The 18,735-nt window shown below is 45.6% G+C and overlaps 2 protein-coding genes across 4 annotated transcripts in view; one reads left to right on the forward strand and one right to left on the reverse strand.

Annotated features, from left to right (window-relative positions):
- parpbp (PARP1 binding protein) overlaps nucleotides 1-4,274 on the reverse strand; it is a 65,005-nt gene extending 60,731 nt beyond the window's left edge. Inside the window, exon 1 of one of the 3 annotated variants that reach the window (XM_068050144.1) lies at nucleotides 4,188-4,274. In XM_068050144.1, coding sequence (XP_067906245.1) covers nucleotides 4,188-4,231 — 44 coding nt within the window. In that variant the 5' untranslated portion in view covers nucleotides 4,232-4,274. Of the gene's footprint in view, nucleotides 1-1,308; nucleotides 1,515-3,945; nucleotides 3,964-4,187 lie in introns of those variants that run through there. The other 2 variants (XM_068050146.1, XM_068050145.1) reach the window with 2 other exon arrangements.
- A 54-nt stretch (nucleotides 4,275-4,328) lies between these two features.
- The window catches only part of nup37 (nucleoporin 37), a 45,126-nt gene continuing 30,719 nt past the window's right edge, over nucleotides 4,329-18,735 (forward strand). Inside the window, exons 1-4 of the mRNA XM_068051130.1 lie at nucleotides 4,329-4,613; nucleotides 6,906-7,030; nucleotides 10,491-10,563; nucleotides 13,261-13,355. Of these exons, the coding sequence (XP_067907231.1) occupies nucleotides 4,446-4,613; nucleotides 6,906-7,030; nucleotides 10,491-10,563; nucleotides 13,261-13,355 (461 nt within the window). The 5' untranslated portion in view covers nucleotides 4,329-4,445. The remainder of the gene's footprint in view (nucleotides 4,614-6,905; nucleotides 7,031-10,490; nucleotides 10,564-13,260; nucleotides 13,356-18,735) is intronic.

Consider the following 18,735-nt stretch of genomic DNA (forward strand, 5'->3'; position numbering starts at 1 on the left):
GTGCAATGGGACGGGGACGAGGTGGTGGGGGTAATGGAGGAGTGGACCAGGGTGTCGCGGAGGGAACGATCCCTTCGGAATGCTGACAGGGGAAGGGAGGGGAAGATGCGACTGGTAGTGGCATCGCGCTGGAGGTGGCGGAAATGGCAGAGGATGATCCTTTGGATATGGAGGCTGATGGGGTGGAAAGTGAGGACAAGGGGAACCCTGTCACGGTTCTGGGAGGGAGGGGAAGGGGTGAGGGTAGAGGTGCGGGGAATGGGCCGGACATGGTGAGGGCCCTGTCAACAACAGTGGGGGGGAATCCTCGGTTGAAGAAAAAGGAGGTCATATCAGAAGCACCATCATGGAAGGTAGCATCATCAGAGCAGATGCGTCGGAGACGGAGAAACTGGGAGAATGGAATAGAGTCCTTAATGGTTATGTTATTTGACTCGATATCTAGAGACACAAGTTTAAATCCCACCACAGCGGCTGGGGAATTTAAATTGAGTTAAATAAATAAATCTGGAATTAAAAGCTAGTCTCTGTAATGGTGACCATGAAACTAGCAGATTGTTATAAAAACCCAGCTGGTTCACTGACTTCCGTAAGGGAAGAAAATCTGCCATCCCGACCCAATCTGGCCTATTTGTGACTTATCAGACCCACAGCAATGTGGTTGACTCTTATCTGCTCTCTGAAATGGCCTAGCAAGCTATTCAGTTAAGGACAATTAGGGATTACCAATAAATGCTGGTCGTGCCAGCGACACCGCGATCCTGTGAATGAAATAACTCCTTGGAGAGGATGCAGAGAAGATAAGTAAAGATAAATCACTAATAAATCCAATAGGGAACTTAGAAGAAACTTCTTTACCCAGAGGGTGGTGAGAATATGGAACTCACTACCACAGGGAGTGGTTGACGCAAATAGGAGTAATGCATTTGAGGGGAAGCTAGATCGGTACATGACAGAGAAAAGAACAGGATATGTGTTCACAGGGTTAAATGAAGAGGAGTGGGAGGAGGCTCATGCAGAGTATAAATACTAGTATAGAACAGTTGGACGGAATGGTCTGTTTCTGTGTTGTGAATTATATGTAAAAAGTGCAGTACCCAGAATTAGACATTACTCTAGCTAACGCCTTGTTAGAGATACTGCTCATTCAGGCTTCACTCTGCCCCATTTCAGGGCAAATTGGCTGTTGGCACTGAAGACATTTGACAATTAATGCAGATTACACTGCACATTAGATACAAGTGAGAAAATAGTAGCATAATATTAAACAGTGTTAACAATCTCTGCTTGTCAGTAAATCACTGTTACCTGGTGAGTTCAATGAGTTTAAAGCCTGTTGAGGGGATTTTTTTGTTCTTCCTTAGCCAGCTTCCCCTTCCATTCAGTTAAAGCCAGATTCTTCCCTTAAGTTCACAAATTACAGATTACTGAGCTCAATACAAGAATTAAGCCACGTCTGGCACCAAGAATCCATTTTCCTTCCAGAGTCAGGATTTAGCTTCGACTCAGCTCAAACGTCAGGCCAACATTACACAACATCACATTTTAAACCAGGATCAGAGCAGATGACTCATGGGTCATCTGTATGATGCCATTGTTTGTTTTATATAAGCTACAAGATTTTATGCAAAACAGTCCCAACTGTTGCTTGTTTTCCCATTACATCCGACTGCCATCCTGGCCTAACCCAAGCCCCGATTTAAACCTAACCTGTCTGGCTGGAACGGCAGGTTCAAACACCCATTTCACACTTTTCCCAATTTGAACTTTCTGTTGGCTTGGGAGTGTAAAAAGCAGTTGGGGTGCAAGATGAGCATCCAAACTGAAGCTGCCAGGTGAGTTGGGTTCAAAATCGGCCTTTCGTTTCTGCTGTGCCAACTTGCATCTAGACTACCACTTTGCGCAAAGTCCTTGCCCAGGAGAGGGATAGCAGCTGTTTGGCATTTAGTGCGAGGTCACATTCATTCACTGTGAATCTCAGGAGCCTGCTGTATAAATTGGCACATGATTCTCAGCAGCACACTGAAAGAGCAAGAGAAAGTACAAGATTGTTCCAAAGTGCTGGGAAAATGCCTGGGAGCAGAGCTGGGGTAAAAAAGAGAAAAGGTGATATAGATTGGGAATTATATATTTGCAGGCAACATGGGAGAGTCCAGTATGTGGTCCATCGCAGCTGAGAAGATGGTGGCGGCCCTTCTCCTTGAACTGCTGCAGTCTGCGTGGTGATGGTGTTCCTACAGTGGTGTTAGGAAATGAATTCCAGGATACTGGCCAGTGACAATAAAACAATGTTGAAAAACATCCAAGTCAGCATGGTACATGACTTGGAGAGGAGCTTGGATTTAAATAGGAAGAGACAAGGAAAGTATACAATAATTGCAGTTATCCATCTGCCCATCCCTCAGTGCCGTGAAGACACTCCGTATAGTCATCTGTAGGCCAGACGAGGCAAGGATAGCAGGTCCGCTTCCCTGAAGGACATGAGGAAACCACTTGAGTTTTTACAAAAATCCAGCAGTTTTCATGGTCATTTTCCTGGTGCCAGCCCATAAATAGATTTATTGAATTTAATTTCCCATCTTGCCATGTTGGGGATTTGAACCTCTTACATTGCTAGTCTAGTACCATAAACTAGTAGCATCGCATACCCAGTGTAACACTGTGTACATCTGGAATCAAAAGTTTCACACCAAGGACGTATTCATTGTTGACAGCTCCAAATATAGCTATTGGACATTAAACTTTTAAACAAAACTAAACTGTTTGTGCATCTTGACATAACTCCACCCATTTTGGATTTGTAATTTGTTAGTTACTTAACACATTGCCTGAAAAGGCAGTGGAAGATTCAATGGTAACTCTCAAAAGGGAATTGGATTATATACCACCAGCACACTGCAGCATCAGTATTTACCATCGATGAGATGCACTGCAGCAACTTGCCAAAGCTTCTTTGACAGCACCTCCCAAACCCAAGACTTCTTCCACCTAGAAAAACAAAAGCAGCAGGCACCTGGGAACAGCACCATCTGCAAGCATCCCTCCGAGTCACACACCATCCTGACTTGGAAATATATCACCATTCCTTCACGATCACTGGGTCAAAATCCTGGAACTCCCTCCGGAACAGCACTGTGCAGTTCAAGAAGGCAGCTCACCACCAGGCAATCAGCGATGGGCAACAAATGCTGGCCTTGCCCGTGACATCCACATCCCGTGAATGAATTTTTCTTTTAAAGCTGAAAAGGGAACATTTCTAGGCCTTAGGAACAGAGCAGGGGAGTGGGACTAATTGATAACTCTTTCAGAGAGCTGGTACAAATACAATGGGCCGAATGGTCGCCTTCTATGCTCGGAGATTCTTATAACAGCATTTCCTTGCAAACTTGCAGTGTTCAAATGCTGGCACAATCCCACAGATCCCCAGCACAATCCCATTGTCGCTATACAAATGTTGATACATTTCTGGCCTGGGAACGCTTGCAAATACTGACACATTCCCAGGGGATCTCTGTGCTAAATAATAAGCTAGAGACAACAGGTACAGAAAAATAAAACAAATTTGATGGACTCAAGGACTCCCCGGGATTCCCCAACGGTCCAGGGATCAGAATTTCAAAATTAAGCAATGGAGATTAATGACGAAAAGTCATTGCAACTGTACAAAATGATAACTCAACCATACTGAATGTCTGTTCAAGTACATTCTTCAGGTCACAGTAAGCAGCTCCAACAAAGTGTACGAACATCTTTCCCATTAGACTAAAAAAAAAAATCACACCGAGATCGGCAGCCTTTTTAAAAATTAACTCACGGAACGCGGGCGTCGAAAATGTAGGCTGGAAACACAGCAATATCTGGGGCGGGGGAGGGAAGGCTAACATTTTTGCCATTTTAACAAAGGAAGCTCCAACCCAAACCTCCTTTCATTAAAATAAACCCTACCTGCTTTGCAATTCCAACATTGACTTTAGACTTGCAGTGTTCTGGTTTAAATCTGACCATTGGTCAGCTGGGAAGCTTAAACTCGCCAACTGTCAGTTCCAGCTGCTTCGAATCTCCACACCCACCACAGTAAATAACTCCCTCCACAAAGAAGTTAACACTGGAGGTGCGCATTACTCTGCGGATAAATCCCGGCCCCTGGTGACAGGCTGGCTTTGAGTAAAGGAAGATCCCATCCATACCTGCAAACACTCCCTGCTCCAGCTGCGGCTGACCCCTGGATCATTTAAAAGTCCCGGGCCGGCGCTGCGGGAACCAATCAGAGCCGCAGCGCCACAATGTTGCACTTTCCACTCGGAAGCGAAGCGCCCGCGTCCAATCAGCGGCCGGCTGGAGTGTCTGAACGCTCCATTCAGGGAATCCCCAGATCGTGTGGGCGCGCGGCCGAGTCTGAACGTTCCATCGGGGATTCCCCCGTTTACCGGGGGTCGCTCCTCCTGATGATGATGATGATGAACGAGGCGGCGGCGCGTGGTGCCACGCACACGGTACCGAGCGAGGAGCCGGTGCACGTGGTGGAGTTTAACCCCTTCGACAGCTGCGGCGCCGGGAGCCTGATCGCCTACGGAGGCGACAACTACGTGGTGGTGGGGAGCTGCCGGTTCCAGGTGGGCTGGGACCCCCTAATGCTGCAGTATTGTATGGGGGGTGGGGGTAAAGAGCCCCAATAGGTGTCCCAGGGAAAAAGCTTCACCTGCAGGGGGTTTATCCCAACTAAGTAAGACAATGCAGCAGCCATTCTTTACGTGCACAGCAAGATTCCACAAGCAGCAATTGCGATGACAGGAAAAAGCATAGAACTTGCGTTTTATGCAGCGCCTTTCACCGCCTCGGGAAGACCGAAGGTCCACTTTGCAGCCAATGAAATACTTTGTTTGAAGAGGGGCCGCTTGTTGTGAAATAGGAAAGCCAATTTGCCCGCAGCAAGGTCCCACAAACAGCAATGAGATAATGAACGGATAATTTGTGTTTTTTATTTCCATGGTGTTGGTTGAGGAATAAATATTTTCACCAGGGAGTATGCCAACTACTTCATGCCGAGAGGCAGATGCAAGCTCGATTTAATGTTGCTTTCAAAAGTCAGCACCTCTGACAGTGCAGCATTCCCTCAGTTCTGCACTGGGAGTGTCACTCTGAATTATGTACTCAAGTCTCTAGACAGGGACTTGAACCCACACACAACCTTCTGACTCAGAGGTGAGAGTGCTACCCGCTCAGACAAATAGTATCGTCTTGTGCAGTTAGAAGCTTATATCCTGCAAATTAGTTGGTGCCTACTTCAGCTGCCTTTCATTCAACACTGGTCTGATGCAACTTTCAGGTAAGCCCATTGGCTGGTCTGGTTCAGGCACAAGGCTGCTGAAATATTCAAATTGAAGTCCTACACTGACTATAGAACTCCAGGAGCAATTTCCAGCGACAGAAAGAGTGGAATGGATGCTCCATCCATTTGTACTGGGCACTGAGTGACCTAAGCAGTGCTCCTTAAAGGGGCCTGCTGAAGAAAAAGCCCAGAATTTGTTAGGAAGGATTTTTGTAGGCGGGAATACATTCTCTGACTCATTAAAAATAACGCAGGTTGCAGCCATGCACTCCTCGACCTCCCAACCCCCTCCAGGATCCACTCCGCCCCCAGCCTGACCTGTCGACCGGCTGGTCCTCACAACCAGTCAGCTTCTGCCTGTTTCGTGTATGAAAATCACTGGTGGCATTTAAACGAGACCCCCCAGAACACAAATGGTTCAAGCCTCCCAATGCCAGCTTCCAGTGGACAGTCCAATCACTCTGCTGATTTCACACCCAGTCTGGGAAGCAGATGAATCCTCCCCTACACCCAGGTATTGACATTATTTTTGTTCTCTTTTCACTGAAGCGTTAATCTGTTCATTTTATTTTAAACTGATTAACACCTTCTGTTAAACAGCAAGCATGAGAAATTGATGTACACCTGCCGTGCATTTGTCTAATAAATTTGCATTTCCAAGTTTTGGGAGAGGTTCAAACATCCAGAGAGGAAAGAAAGAAGCACGAAATACTTGCATTTCTATAGCGCCTTTCACAACCTCAAGATGTTTTAAAGCGCCTTGAGGTCAATTAAATACTTTTTTGAAATCTAGTCATTGTTGTGTGATAGGAAACAAGACAGCCAATTTGATAATTACCAGATGATCTGTTTTAGTGATAATTGACACAGTGGCGCAGTGGTTAGCACCGCAGCCTCACAGCTCCAGCGACCTGGGTTCAATTCTGGGTACTGCCTGTGTGGAGTTTGCAAGTTCTCCCTGTGTCTGCGTGGGTTTCCTCCGGGTGCTCCGGTTTCCTCCCACAAGCCAAAGACTTGCTGGTTGGTAGGTAAATTGGTCGTTATAAATTGCCCATAGTATAGGTAGGTGGTAGGGAAATATAGGGAAGGTGGGGATGTGGTAGGAATATGGAATTAGTGTAGGATTAGTATAAATGGGTGGTTAATGGTCGGCACAGACTCGGTGGGCTGAAGGGCCTGTTTCAGTGCTGTATCTCTAAATCTAAATACTGGGCAGGACCCTGGGGAGAATTCCCCTGCTCTTCTTCAAAACAGGGACCATGGGATGGTGCAGATAGGGCCTAGGTTTAATGTTTCGTCAGAAAGGCGGTAGCGCTCCCTCAGTACTGACCCTCCAACAGTGCAGTGCTACCTCAGTACTGCCCCTCTGACAATGCAGCACTCCCTCAGTACTGCCCCTCTGACAATGCAGCGCTCCCTCAGTACTGTGCTGGGAGTGCCAGCCTGGATTATGTGCTAAAGTCTCTGGAGTGTAACTTGAACTAAAACCTTCTGACTCTGAGGCAAGAGTGCTACCGACTTGGCTTAGTATTCTTTCATGAATGTTTTCTTTCTCTTGTGTGTTACTAACCTTTAGGAAGAAGATGCAGAAATTCAAGGGATGGAATACAGGACCCTCCAGACATTTCACCGAGGGATACGAGTGGATTCTATTGCCTGGAGCCCAGAAACTCAGGTGGACACACTGACACAAATGGTCCAGTAAGAGAGAATTATTACTTTTTAATTCATTCTCAGGATGCGGGCATCACTGGAAAGGCTGTCATGAGGGCAATTAATAGTCAACCGCATTGGTGTGGGTCTGGAGTCACACATAGACCCAGACTGGGTATGTTTGGCAGCTTCCTTTCCCTGAAAGCCCAGCTGGCTTTTTATGATAGTCCAACAGCTTTCAAATTCAGATTGCCATGGTGGAATTTCAACTTTTGGATTACTAGCTCAGGAACATAGCCACGACATTACCATACCATTTGATCTTTATTAAAAACAGGGATCTGTTTATTTTAGCAGTCATAGAATCATAGAATGGTTACAGCACAGTTCGTGCCGGCTCTCTGCTAGAGCAACTCCCCTCGTCCCACTCCCCTAGTCCCACTCCCCCACCCTTTCCCTGCAGCCATGCAAATTTGTTCTCTTCAGATAATTATCCAGTTCTCTTTTGAAAACTATGATTGACTCTGCCTCAACCACACTCTCAGACAGTGCATTCCAGATCCTAAACACTCACTGAACCTGCCTCCACCACACTCTCAGACAGTGCATTCCAGATCCTAAACACACACTGAACCTGCCTCCACCACACTCTCAGACAGTGCATTCCAGATCCTAAACACTCACTGAACCTGCCTCCACCACACTCTCAGACAGTGCATTCCAGATCCTAAACACTCACTGAACCTGCCTCCACCACACTCTCAGACAGTGCATTCCAGATCCTAAACACACACTGAACCTGCCTCCACCACACTCTCAGACAGTGCATTCCAGATCCTAAACACTCACTGAACCTGCCTCCACCACACTCTCAGACAGTGCATTCCAGATCCTAAACACTCACTGAACCTGCCTCCACCACACTCTCAGACAGTGCATTCCAGATCCTAAACACACACTGAACCTGCCTCCACCACACTCTCAGACAGTGCATTCCAGATCCTAAACACTCACTGAACCTGCCTCCACCACACTCTCAGACAGTGCATTCCAGATCCTAAACACTCACTGAACCTGCCTCCACCACACTCTCAGACAGTGCATTCCAGATCCTAAACACTCACTGAACCTGCCTCCACCACACTCTCAGACAGTGCATTCCAGATCCTAAACACTCACTGAACCTGCCTCCACCACACTCTCAGACAGCCCATTCCAGATCCGAACCACTCGCTGCAGTAAAGAAATTTTTCTTCATGTCACCTCTGATTCTTTTACCAATCACCTGAATGGTTCTCTGGATCACAAGCCTTCCACCAATGGGAACAGTTTCTCTCTATCTACTCTGTCCAGACCCCGCATGATTTTGAACACCTCGATCAAATGATGGTATTAAGAATTTGAGTTTTCTGTTCAAGTTTGCAAGTTATATTGATAAGTATTGGATAAACTTTCTTGTTAAAATAGGAGTGTTATACCATTTATTGCACAGGGTACATATTTGTCCATTTTAAAAGCCACAATTTTAAAAGCCTAAGTAAACACTGGCTGAGGTCAGTTCGTTGCTAAATAGTGGAACGTGCTCATCAGTTTCGGGCTGTAAATGAGAGCACCAGCATTTTGAGTTTGTTTTGTACGGTTAACAAAGTTTGGTGTGGTTTTAGAATTTGTATTTCCACTTGAGAGACACATTTTCAACTAACGTATTGGTTTCCTCTCCTTTGCTTATAGGCTGGGACTTAGTGGGTAGCACGTGTGTCTCTGAGTCAGAAGGTTGTGGGTCCAAGTCCCACTCCAGAGACTTGAGCAGAAAATCCAGCAGGGGAATGGGAGCAATTAGATTCCTCTACAGAGAGCTGCATGGTCTTGATGGGCCGAATGTCAGCCTTCTGCGAAAGGTAACTTCCAAGATACTGGAAGTGTTCCACATTTTTCAGGCACTTATCTTGAATTCTAATCAATGGGGCAGGGGCGTGTGCATTTGGAGCTTGCTGATGGAGGACTTTGCTGCATGTTGAGTGTAGGTCCCACTTTCTCATATGCCTCAGTAAATACGTCTATGATTCTCTGAAGATCCGTTTCTGACACAGCAATTACTGCGGGGTCATCAGCGTATTGGAGCTCAATGACTGAAGTCGGAGTGGTCTTAGTTTTTGATTGGAGCCATCTGAGATTAAATAGATTACTGTCCATTCGATAAATAAGCTGCACTCCAGCAGGGAGCTTGTCTCTAGTCAGACGGAGCATGGCTGCTGGGAAGATCGAAAAAAAAGAGTTGGGGCAATGACACAATCTTGTTTAACTCCTGTCTTAACCTCAAAGGCCTCTGTAATGGATCTGTTGGAAGCGAATGTTTTGAAGATCGCGTTATCAAAACTGAAATCAAGCTCTTGGTCCAGCATGTGATTGTGATCCCTACCTTATAGTACGGGGCTGAAACATGGACAATGTACAGGAGGCACCTCAAAACACTGAGAGTCATTTCATCAATGCTGCCTGCGGAAGATCCTATATATCAAGTAGGAGGACAGGTGCACCGACATCGGTGTCCTCTCACAAGCAGGCACCACATGCATCACGGCTGTGATTATCCACCATCAGCTTCACTGGGTTGGTCATATAGTACGGATGTCAGGCTCCCAAAGCAGATCGTCTTCTCCCAGCTCAGTCCGGGCTTCAAGGATGTGTTGAGAGCCAACATGAAGAAATGCAACATTGACATCAACTCCTGGGAGACCATTGCCCTGGTCTGAACCAGATGGAGGTAGAGTCAGTGGGAAGGATCCCAGCATTTTGAGACCCAACGACAACAAAATGAAGGGGAAAAGCGAGAGCAGTGGAAAGAGCAAACCATGACCCAAACTAATAATACACGGCCAGACATTCCACACGACAACAAATGCCCCACTTTCCATAAAGTCTGTAGATCCCAAATCAGCCCCTTCAGCCATCTACGGAATCACGGAAGACAATCATCCTCGCCTGTGAGGGATAGTCAATAATAATAATGATGATGATTCTTCGACATTGATGGCAAGGGAATAAAGAGAGTTATAGAACATGAGTTTAACAAGATAATGTGAGAGGAAATCCTATTAAAAGTGAACTAACATTTCTGTACAGCAATGCACTTAGTGCCTGTAATAAAACAGGAGAGCAGGAGGCAATTAGGCATTGGGAGGAGCCAGACATAGGGATGACTGAGGCATGGCTACAGAATCCACAGTCGACAGGTAATGACAGGTCCCTGCTGCTGTGGCTTCGTTGGTAGCACGCTAGTCTCTGCATTAGAAAGTTGTGGGTTCAAGTCCCACTCCAGAGACTTGCTGGAAAGTACTTCAGGATGTGAAAGACATGAAAGTGTAACTTTGTTCATTCTAAGATTGACAAGACCATTAAAGAGAAACTGTACCTGGCTTTGATACTATTTATTTTTCAGATTCAAATAGGAAATAAATGATGGGACATTTTCCATTCACTTTTTTAAAATTTCTCTTAATTTTTGCAGGCTTTGCACAGCAGATGCTGACAGAAAGTTAAGACTGCTGACATCTGATCTCAAGGAAAACACAACATGGCAGGTACATCTTCCGCTCCTGCAACACTGCCTGTGCTTCAAAAAGTACTTCATTGGCTGTAAAGCGCTTTGGGATGTCCTGAGGTTGTGGAAGGCGCTATAGAAATGAAAGTTCTGTCTTCCCGTCTTGTCAGTCTACGGAAAAGGATGAAAAGGTTGCACTTAAACAGCACTATTGTAATGTAGGAAATGTGGCAGGCAATCTGCGTACAGCAAGATCCCACAAACAGCAATAAGACTTGGCAGCAGGAATAGGCCATTTAGCCTTCTGAGCCTGCTTCGCCAATCGATAAGATCAAGGTTGATGTGGTTGTGGTCTGAACTCCACTTTCCTGTCTGCCCCCTATGATTGATCGGTTGTGATCTTGGTTGTGCGATAAGTACTGGCCTGATGAAACATTGAGACCTTGAGTTCAAACGGCCTCTTGTCTCAAGTGGCTGTGACTGTGGCTAAATTTGCACCGCAGTGGCGAAAGGAAAGAAAATCTCCCTCTGGATGTCTGGGGTGTCGAGAGACGACCTCTGCAAGTCCCTTAAAGCGGTTCTTGTTTGATCGTTGCAAAAGGTCGTTGAGCGATCGTGTTACAATGCTACAAGGTTGCATGTGAAAAGTAAGTTGATCTTGGAACTTGAGTTTACAAGGCAGTAAGGGACCTGCAGTTTGGGATTGGATTGCCAGGCTGCTGCTCCCTGACTGAGTTCTCAGTGTATTGGGGGTGTTATTGCTTTGTTTCCCTGCCCCCACCCCCACACCCTTGTTTCTGTTCCACCTTTAGTGTCACAGCAAAATGGAACTGCCCCTCTATATCGATAAGAGTTGGGGTGTGTATCGGAGGTGTCTCAGTGGGTAGTGCTCTCAACTCTATGCCAGAGCTCGTGGGATTCTACCCCAGAGATTGAACACAATCCGTGGGTGCTGCACCAGCAGAGGCACCATCTTTTGGATAAGATGTTAAACCGAGGCCTCATCTACCCTGCCAAGATCCTTGGGTACTATGTTGAAGAACAGGTTCTTTCCAGATGTCCTGGGCCAATATTTATCCCTCAACCAACATCACTAAAAAAGATTATTGGGTCGTTATCGCATGGCTGATTGTGGGAGCTTGCTGTGTGCAAATTGACTGCCACGTTCACCTACATCACAATAGTGACTACACTTCAAAAAGTACTTTATTGACTGTTGAGTGTGTTGGGACATCTTGAGGATGTGAACAGTGCAATATCAATACAAGTCCTTACTTTCTTTTAAAAAAAAATAATTAAATTCAGATTTTCCCCCAATGGTCCAACTCCTGAGCTATACTGAGTAGGAAGGTCCTGGGGTTAAACCCCCGATCTGTGCTGGCAGCAGGTCTCACTCTTGGGGGCAGGCAGGAGGGAGAACTGTCAGATGGGCACAGCTCTTCAATGCCCTGTTGTTGATGCTCCATCAGACCCACACCTGCTACGTTGGAGGAACTGTGTCTCAGCAAGGGGTCAGTGTGTTAAGGAGAGAAAAGCCATGATTCATTGCATGGAATACAAGTAAAATTAAAATACAAACAACTGACAGTGCAACAGTCCCTTATTAAAACAGAAAGTGCTGGAAATACTCAGCAGGTCTGGCAGCATCTGGGGAGAGAGAAGCAGTGTTAACGTTTCAGGTCTGTCATCTTTCATCAGAACTGAATTAACGTTCACCTACATCACACTGCTTCTCTCTCCACAGATGCTGCCTGACCTGCTGAGTATTTCCAGCACTTTCTGTTTTTATTTCAGATTTCCAGCATCTGCAGTATTTTGCTTTTATAACACTCCCATATTACTGGCACTGGAGTGATTGCTGCAGTATTCAAGGCCATCATTCAGCTTCTGTAAGATTAGCAACTGCGTTGTAACACATTCTGTTTGTGCATCATAGCATTAGTTAAGAGGCTGTTCAGCCTATCCTGGCTGTTCCAGCTCTTTGAAAGAGCCATTGATTACTCCTGCTCCCTCTACTCTTCCACAAACTCCCGTAGTTTTCTCCCTTTGAAGTATTTATCCCTTTTGAATGTTATCGTCGAGTCAAGTCTGCTTCCATAACCTTTTAAAGCAACGCATTCCAGATCATCACAACTTGCTGAGTTAAAAAGAATTTCTCTTCCTCTCCCCTGCCCCCACCACCACCACCCAGCTGTATTGCCAGTTATCTTAAATCTGTGTCCTCTAGTTACTGACCCTCCTGCCAGTAGAAAGAGTAGATAAGGAAAATCTATCAAAACTCTTCATAATTTTGCATGCCTCTATTAAATCTCCCCTTAACCTTCTCTGCTCTATGGAGATTATCTCATCTTCTCCAGTCTCTTCATATAACTGAAGTCTATCATCCCTGGTACCATTCTAGTAAATCCTCTCTGCACCCTCTCCAAGGTCTTGCTATCCTTACTAAAGTGTGGTAATCCTTGTCTGAACACGGCAAGTGCAAGTAATCAGCTACAAGTTGAGTGCTTTAATTCTTAGCTGTCTGTATGTTACTCTGTGGTAGCAGTAGGCAGTCATTTTGCAATAACCTCTCCACTTCACTAATTTGTTGTGCTAGACTTAGATGAACTGTGTATGTCAGTTAGTTCCAAGAACTGAAATATCAAATATATGTGGCATCAGCCAGCTGAGTTTGAAATAGTGCCATTGTTCAAATTTAGATTTCCATTGAAGTGTCCTGGTTTATTATTCCATGTAGGTAATAGAAGGTCACACTGATTACATCAACGATCTAGTATTTGACCCCAACACTGGGAAGCAGATTGCAAGTGTTAGTGATGACCACACATGTCGGTAGGTACAGTACTTATTACCGGTATGTATTTTTAGCTCCAGACTGTAAACTTTATTGGCCTGCAAAGAAACTCTTGTGTGGAGAAGGGGAAAAATGCTTTGTCTCTGTTGCACTTAATACAAGGAGAAAAATTGGTCAACTCTCCCTTTGTCCATTTACTTTATTTTCCTCTGCTGCTTGTTGCCAGATTAAATAAACTATTGCCAAGCCAAACTTTGACATTTTGTTGTCTCGGCATACTGAACTGGCAGAGATGCCATTGGAGAGTGTCGATGTTGGGGTCACCTGAGGCATAATTACCACCACTTAAATGCCCACGCTTAAAATGGGCGGTGACTGATAGCGACTGTTAATGGAAATGAGCAATTGTTTTCACTGAATTGTCGGTTACAGCGTGTTAAGTGCTCCCTTTATTTCAGGCAGAAACAGCTGTGATTGCTCAATAGGTTGTATAATGACAAAAAGATCACTCTTAATCCGTCTTTCAGATGAGACATTCAAGGGAGGCCTTATCTGCCCACTTGGGTGGATGTATAAGACCCAATGACACTTATTTTAAGGAAGAGTAGGGGAATTCTACCCCGGTTTCCTGGCTAATATTTATCTCTCAACCAGCATCACTAATATATATATTATCTGTTCATTGGCATGTTTGTGATTGTGGGAGCTTGCTGTGCACAAATTGGCTGCCATGTTTCCTGCATTACGATAGTGACTACATTTCAAAAAGTACCTTCATTGCCTGTAAAATGCTTTGAGATGTCCTGAGATTTTTTTTTATAAATGGGATGAAGGCATCACTGGCTATGCCAGCATTTATTGCTCATCCCTAATTGCCCTTGAGAAGGTGGTGGTGAGCTGCCTTCTTGAACAGCTGCAATCCGTGTGGGGTAGGTATACCCACAGTGCTGTTAGGAAGGGAGTTCCAGGATTTTGACCTAGCGACAGTGAAGGAACGGTGATATAGTTCCAAGTCAGGATGGTGTGTGACTTGGATGGGAACTTGCAGGTGGTGATGTTCCCATGCATCTGCTGCCCTTGTCCTTTTAGGTGGTAGAGGTCATGGGTTTGGAAAGTACTGTCGAAGGAGCATTGGTGTGTTGATGCAGTGCATTTTGTAGATGGTACACACTGCTGCCACTGTGCATTGGTGGTGTAGGGAGTGAATGTTGAAGATGATGGATGGGGTGCCAGTCAAGCTTTGTCCTGGATGTTGTCGAACTTCTTGAGTGTTATTGGAGCTGCACCCATCCAGGCAAGTGGAGAGTATTCCATCACACTCCTGACTTGTGCCTTGTAGATGGTGGACAGGTTTTGGGGAGTCAGGAGGTGAGTTACTCACTGCAGGATTTCTAGCCTCTGACCTGCTCTTGTAGCCATGGTATTTATGTGGCTACTCCAGTCACTTTCTGGTCAATGGTAGCCCCTAGGATGTTGATAGTGGGGCATTCAGTGATAGTAATGTCATTGAATATCAAGGGGAGATGGTTAGATTCTCTCTTGTTGGAGATGGTCATTGCCTGGCACTTGTGTGGCACGAATGTTACTTGCCAGTTATCAGCCCAAGCCTGGATATTGTCCAGGTCTTGCTGCATTTCTACATGGACTGCTTCAGTATCTGAGGAGTCACGAATGGTACTGAACATTGTGCAATCATCATCGAACATCCCCACTTCTGACCTTATGATTGAACGATGGTCATTGATGAAGCAGCTGAAGATGGTTGGGCCTAGGACACTACCCTGAGGAACTCCTGCAGTCACGTCCTGGGACTGAGATAATTGACCTCCAACAACCGCAACCATCTTCTTTTGTGCTAGGTACAACTCCAACCAGCAGAGAGCTTTCCCCCTGATTCTCATTGACTCGAGTTTTGCAAGGGCTGCTTGATACCATACTCGGTCAAATGTTGCCTTGATGTCAAGGGCAGTCACTCTCACCTCATTGTGAAAGGCGCTATAGAAATGTAGGTCTGTCTTTCTGGTCCCCTGACTTGATGTGAGCAGTCCCTTTGGGTTATTCACTGGTATATTCTGAAGAAAGCATTGATAGGTGCTCTAGAATTTGAAGACATGAGGCTTATCCAGTCAGTGTTTGTGTAACTTATACAAGTTGCATTGTCTTTCTATGACCTGATTTCTGTGGTCCTACATTCACACATTCCTAATTAACAAAGATTCAAATTTAAAGCCACCTGCCAAGCGCTTTATCTAAACTATTCACTAGCCAATGATTTCAGCCCATCTTTCTGTAATATGCATGTGTATGCAAGCCGTCACAAGGTTGTGGGTTCAAGTCCCACTCCAGAACGTGAATGCAAAAGCCTAGGCTGATACTCCTGTGCCAACACTGAGGGAGTGCTGCACTGTCAGAGATGCTGTATGCTCTCTGACTAACTGGAGACATGAGTTTAAATCCCACCAGGGCAGCTGGAGAATTTGAATTCAGTTAATTAATTAAATAAATCTGGAATGGGAAGCTAATATCACTAATGGTGATCACGAAACTACTGGATTGTTGTAGAAAACCATCTTGTTCACTAATGTCCTTTAGGGAGGGGATTCTAGCATCCTTACCTGATCTGAACTATATGTGATTCCATGTCTGCAGCAATGGTATTGGTCTGCCTCTGAAATGGCCGAGAAATCAGTTTTATCAGAAACCCGTACTAAAAACTGTCAGAATAAACCCGGGCAGGCTACCCCACATCAACCTACCTACTGGATTTTTTTTTATTCATTTGTGGGATGTGGGCATTGCTGGCTAGGCCAGCATTTATTGTCCATCCCTAATTGCCCTTGAACTGAGTGGCTTGCTTTTAATTCCAAATTTATTAATTGAATTCAAATTTCACCATCTGCAGTGGTGGGATTTGAACCCATGTCCCCAGAGCATTGGCCTGGGCTCTGGATTACTAGTCCAGTGACAATACCACTACGCCACTGTCTCCCCCTGGACATGACAAAAGGATACCTTGCCCAGTCAACTCTTCAAAGTCCTCTTCACTAACATCTGGGCACTTGTGCCAAAATTGGCAACAGCCTGACATAGTCATATCACACAATTATACCTTTCAAGCAACGTCCCAGACTCCTCCATCACCATCTCTAGGTATGTCCTGTCCCACCTACAAGACAGACCCACCAGAGGTGGCAGCATAGTGGTATACAGTCAGGAGGAAGTGGCCCTGGGCGTCCTCAACATTGACTCCGCACCCCGTGAAGTTTCATAGCATCAGGTCAAATATGGGCAGGGAAACTTCCTGTTGATTACCACATACTGCCCTCCTTCAGCTGAAGAATCAGTTCTCCTCCATGTTGAACACCACATGGAAGAGGCTGTGAGGGTAGCAAGGGCACAGAATGTGCTCTGGGTGGGGTCGTCAATGTTCACTAAAAGTGGATTGGTAACACCACTACTGGCCGAGCTCTGAAGAGCCTATCTGCCAGATGGGCCTGCAGCAGGGGGTGAGAGTACCAGCACGTTGCAAAAACCTGCTTGGCCTCGTGCTCACCAATCTACCTGTTGCAGATACATTAGTAGGAGTTGCCACCGCACAGTCCTTGTGGAGACAAAGTCTAGTCTTCACACTGAGGACACCCTCCATTGTGTTGTGTGGCACTACCACTGTGCTAAACAGGATAGAATTCGAACAGATCTAGCAGCTCACCTGAGCATCCATGAGGTGCTGTGGGCCAACAGCAGCACAATTGTATTCGACCACAATCTGTAACCTCATGGCCTGGCATATCCCCCATTCTACCATTACCATCAAGCCAGAGGATCAACCCTGGTTCAATGAAGAGTGCAGGAGGGCATACCAGGAGCAGCACCAGGCATACCTCAAAATTAGGTGCCAACCCGGTGAAGCTACAACACGGGACCACATACATACCAAACAGCAGAAGCAGCATGCGATAGAGCTAAGGACTTCCATAACCAGTGGATCTGATCAAAGCTCTACAGTGCTGCAACATCTAGTTGTGAATGGCGGTGGACAATTAAATGAGTAATAGGGGGAAGAGGAAGCTCCATGAGCCTCCCATTCTCAATGCTGGCAGAGCCCAGCATGTGGGTGCAAACCAAAGCTGAAGAGTTTGCAGTCATCTTCGGCCAGAAGTGTCAAGTAGATGATCCATCTTGGTCTCCTCCTGAGGTCCTTACCATCACAGCTTTCAGCCAACTCGATGCACACCACATGATATCAAGAAATGGCTGAATGCACTGGACACTGCAAAGGCTATGGGCCACGACAACAACCCTGCTGTAGTACTGAGGTCTAGCAGTCCTGAACTATCCATATCTCTAACCAAGCTGTTCCAGTACAGCTGCAACATTGGCATTTACCCAACCAAGAGAAAAATTGCCCAGGTATGTCCTGTTTAATTACTGCCCCATCAGTCTACTCTCAATCATCAGCAAAGTGTTGGTAGGTGTCCTTGACTCTGCTATCAAATGGCACTTGCTCACCAATAACCTGCTCACTGCTCAGTTTGATTTCTGTCAGGATCACTTGACTAGGAATAGGAGGATGAAGCAAGTGAACATGTGGCTGGAGAATTGGTGCAGGAGGGAGGGCATCAGATTTCTGAGGGATTGGGATCTGTTCTGGGGATCTGTGGGACCTGTACAAGATGGTTGAGTTGCACCTTAGCAGGATTGGGACTAACATCCTCGCAGGGAGATTTGCTAGTGCTGTTGGCGGGGATTTAAACTAGATTGGCAGGGGGTTGGAAACCTAAGTGGGAGCTCAGATTGGGAAGCAAATCTGGTAACAGGAAGTAGAAAAGTAGTAAGCGAAATTAGAAGGCAGACAGACGAAGGCAAACATAAAATAAGATCAGAATGAGGAATAATGTTAAGACAAAGTTAAGGGCACTCTATCTGAATGCACACAGCATTCACAACAAGGTAGATGATTTGAAGGCACAAATAGAGGTAAATGGGGATGATTTAATTGCCATTATGGAGACGTAGTTACAGGGTGACCAGGACTGGGAACTGAATAGTCAGGGATATTCGTCATTTAGGAAGGATAGGTGGAGGGCAAAAGGAGGTGGGGTAGCACTGTTAATAAGATACAAGATCAATACATTAGTGAGAGAGGATTTTGGATCGAAGGGGCGAGATGTAGGATCAGTTTGGGTGGAGCTAAGAAACAGCAAGGGGCAGCAAACATTGGTGGGAGTTATAGGGCATCAAACTAGTGGTAATGTTGGTAAAGTATAAATCAGGAAATTAGAGCGGCATGTAACATGGGCAATAATGGGCAACTTCAATTTACATATAGATTAGGTCAACCTAACTGTTTTTATTCTTTCATCACTGGCAAGGCCAGCATTTGTTGCCCATCTCTAAATACGCTAACTAACTAAGTGG

The sequence above is a fragment of the Heterodontus francisci genome, chromosome 18 (genome assembly GCF_036365525.1).
Source record: "Heterodontus francisci isolate sHetFra1 chromosome 18, sHetFra1.hap1, whole genome shotgun sequence".
In the NCBI taxonomy this organism is placed as follows: domain Eukaryota; kingdom Metazoa; phylum Chordata; class Chondrichthyes; order Heterodontiformes; family Heterodontidae; genus Heterodontus; species Heterodontus francisci.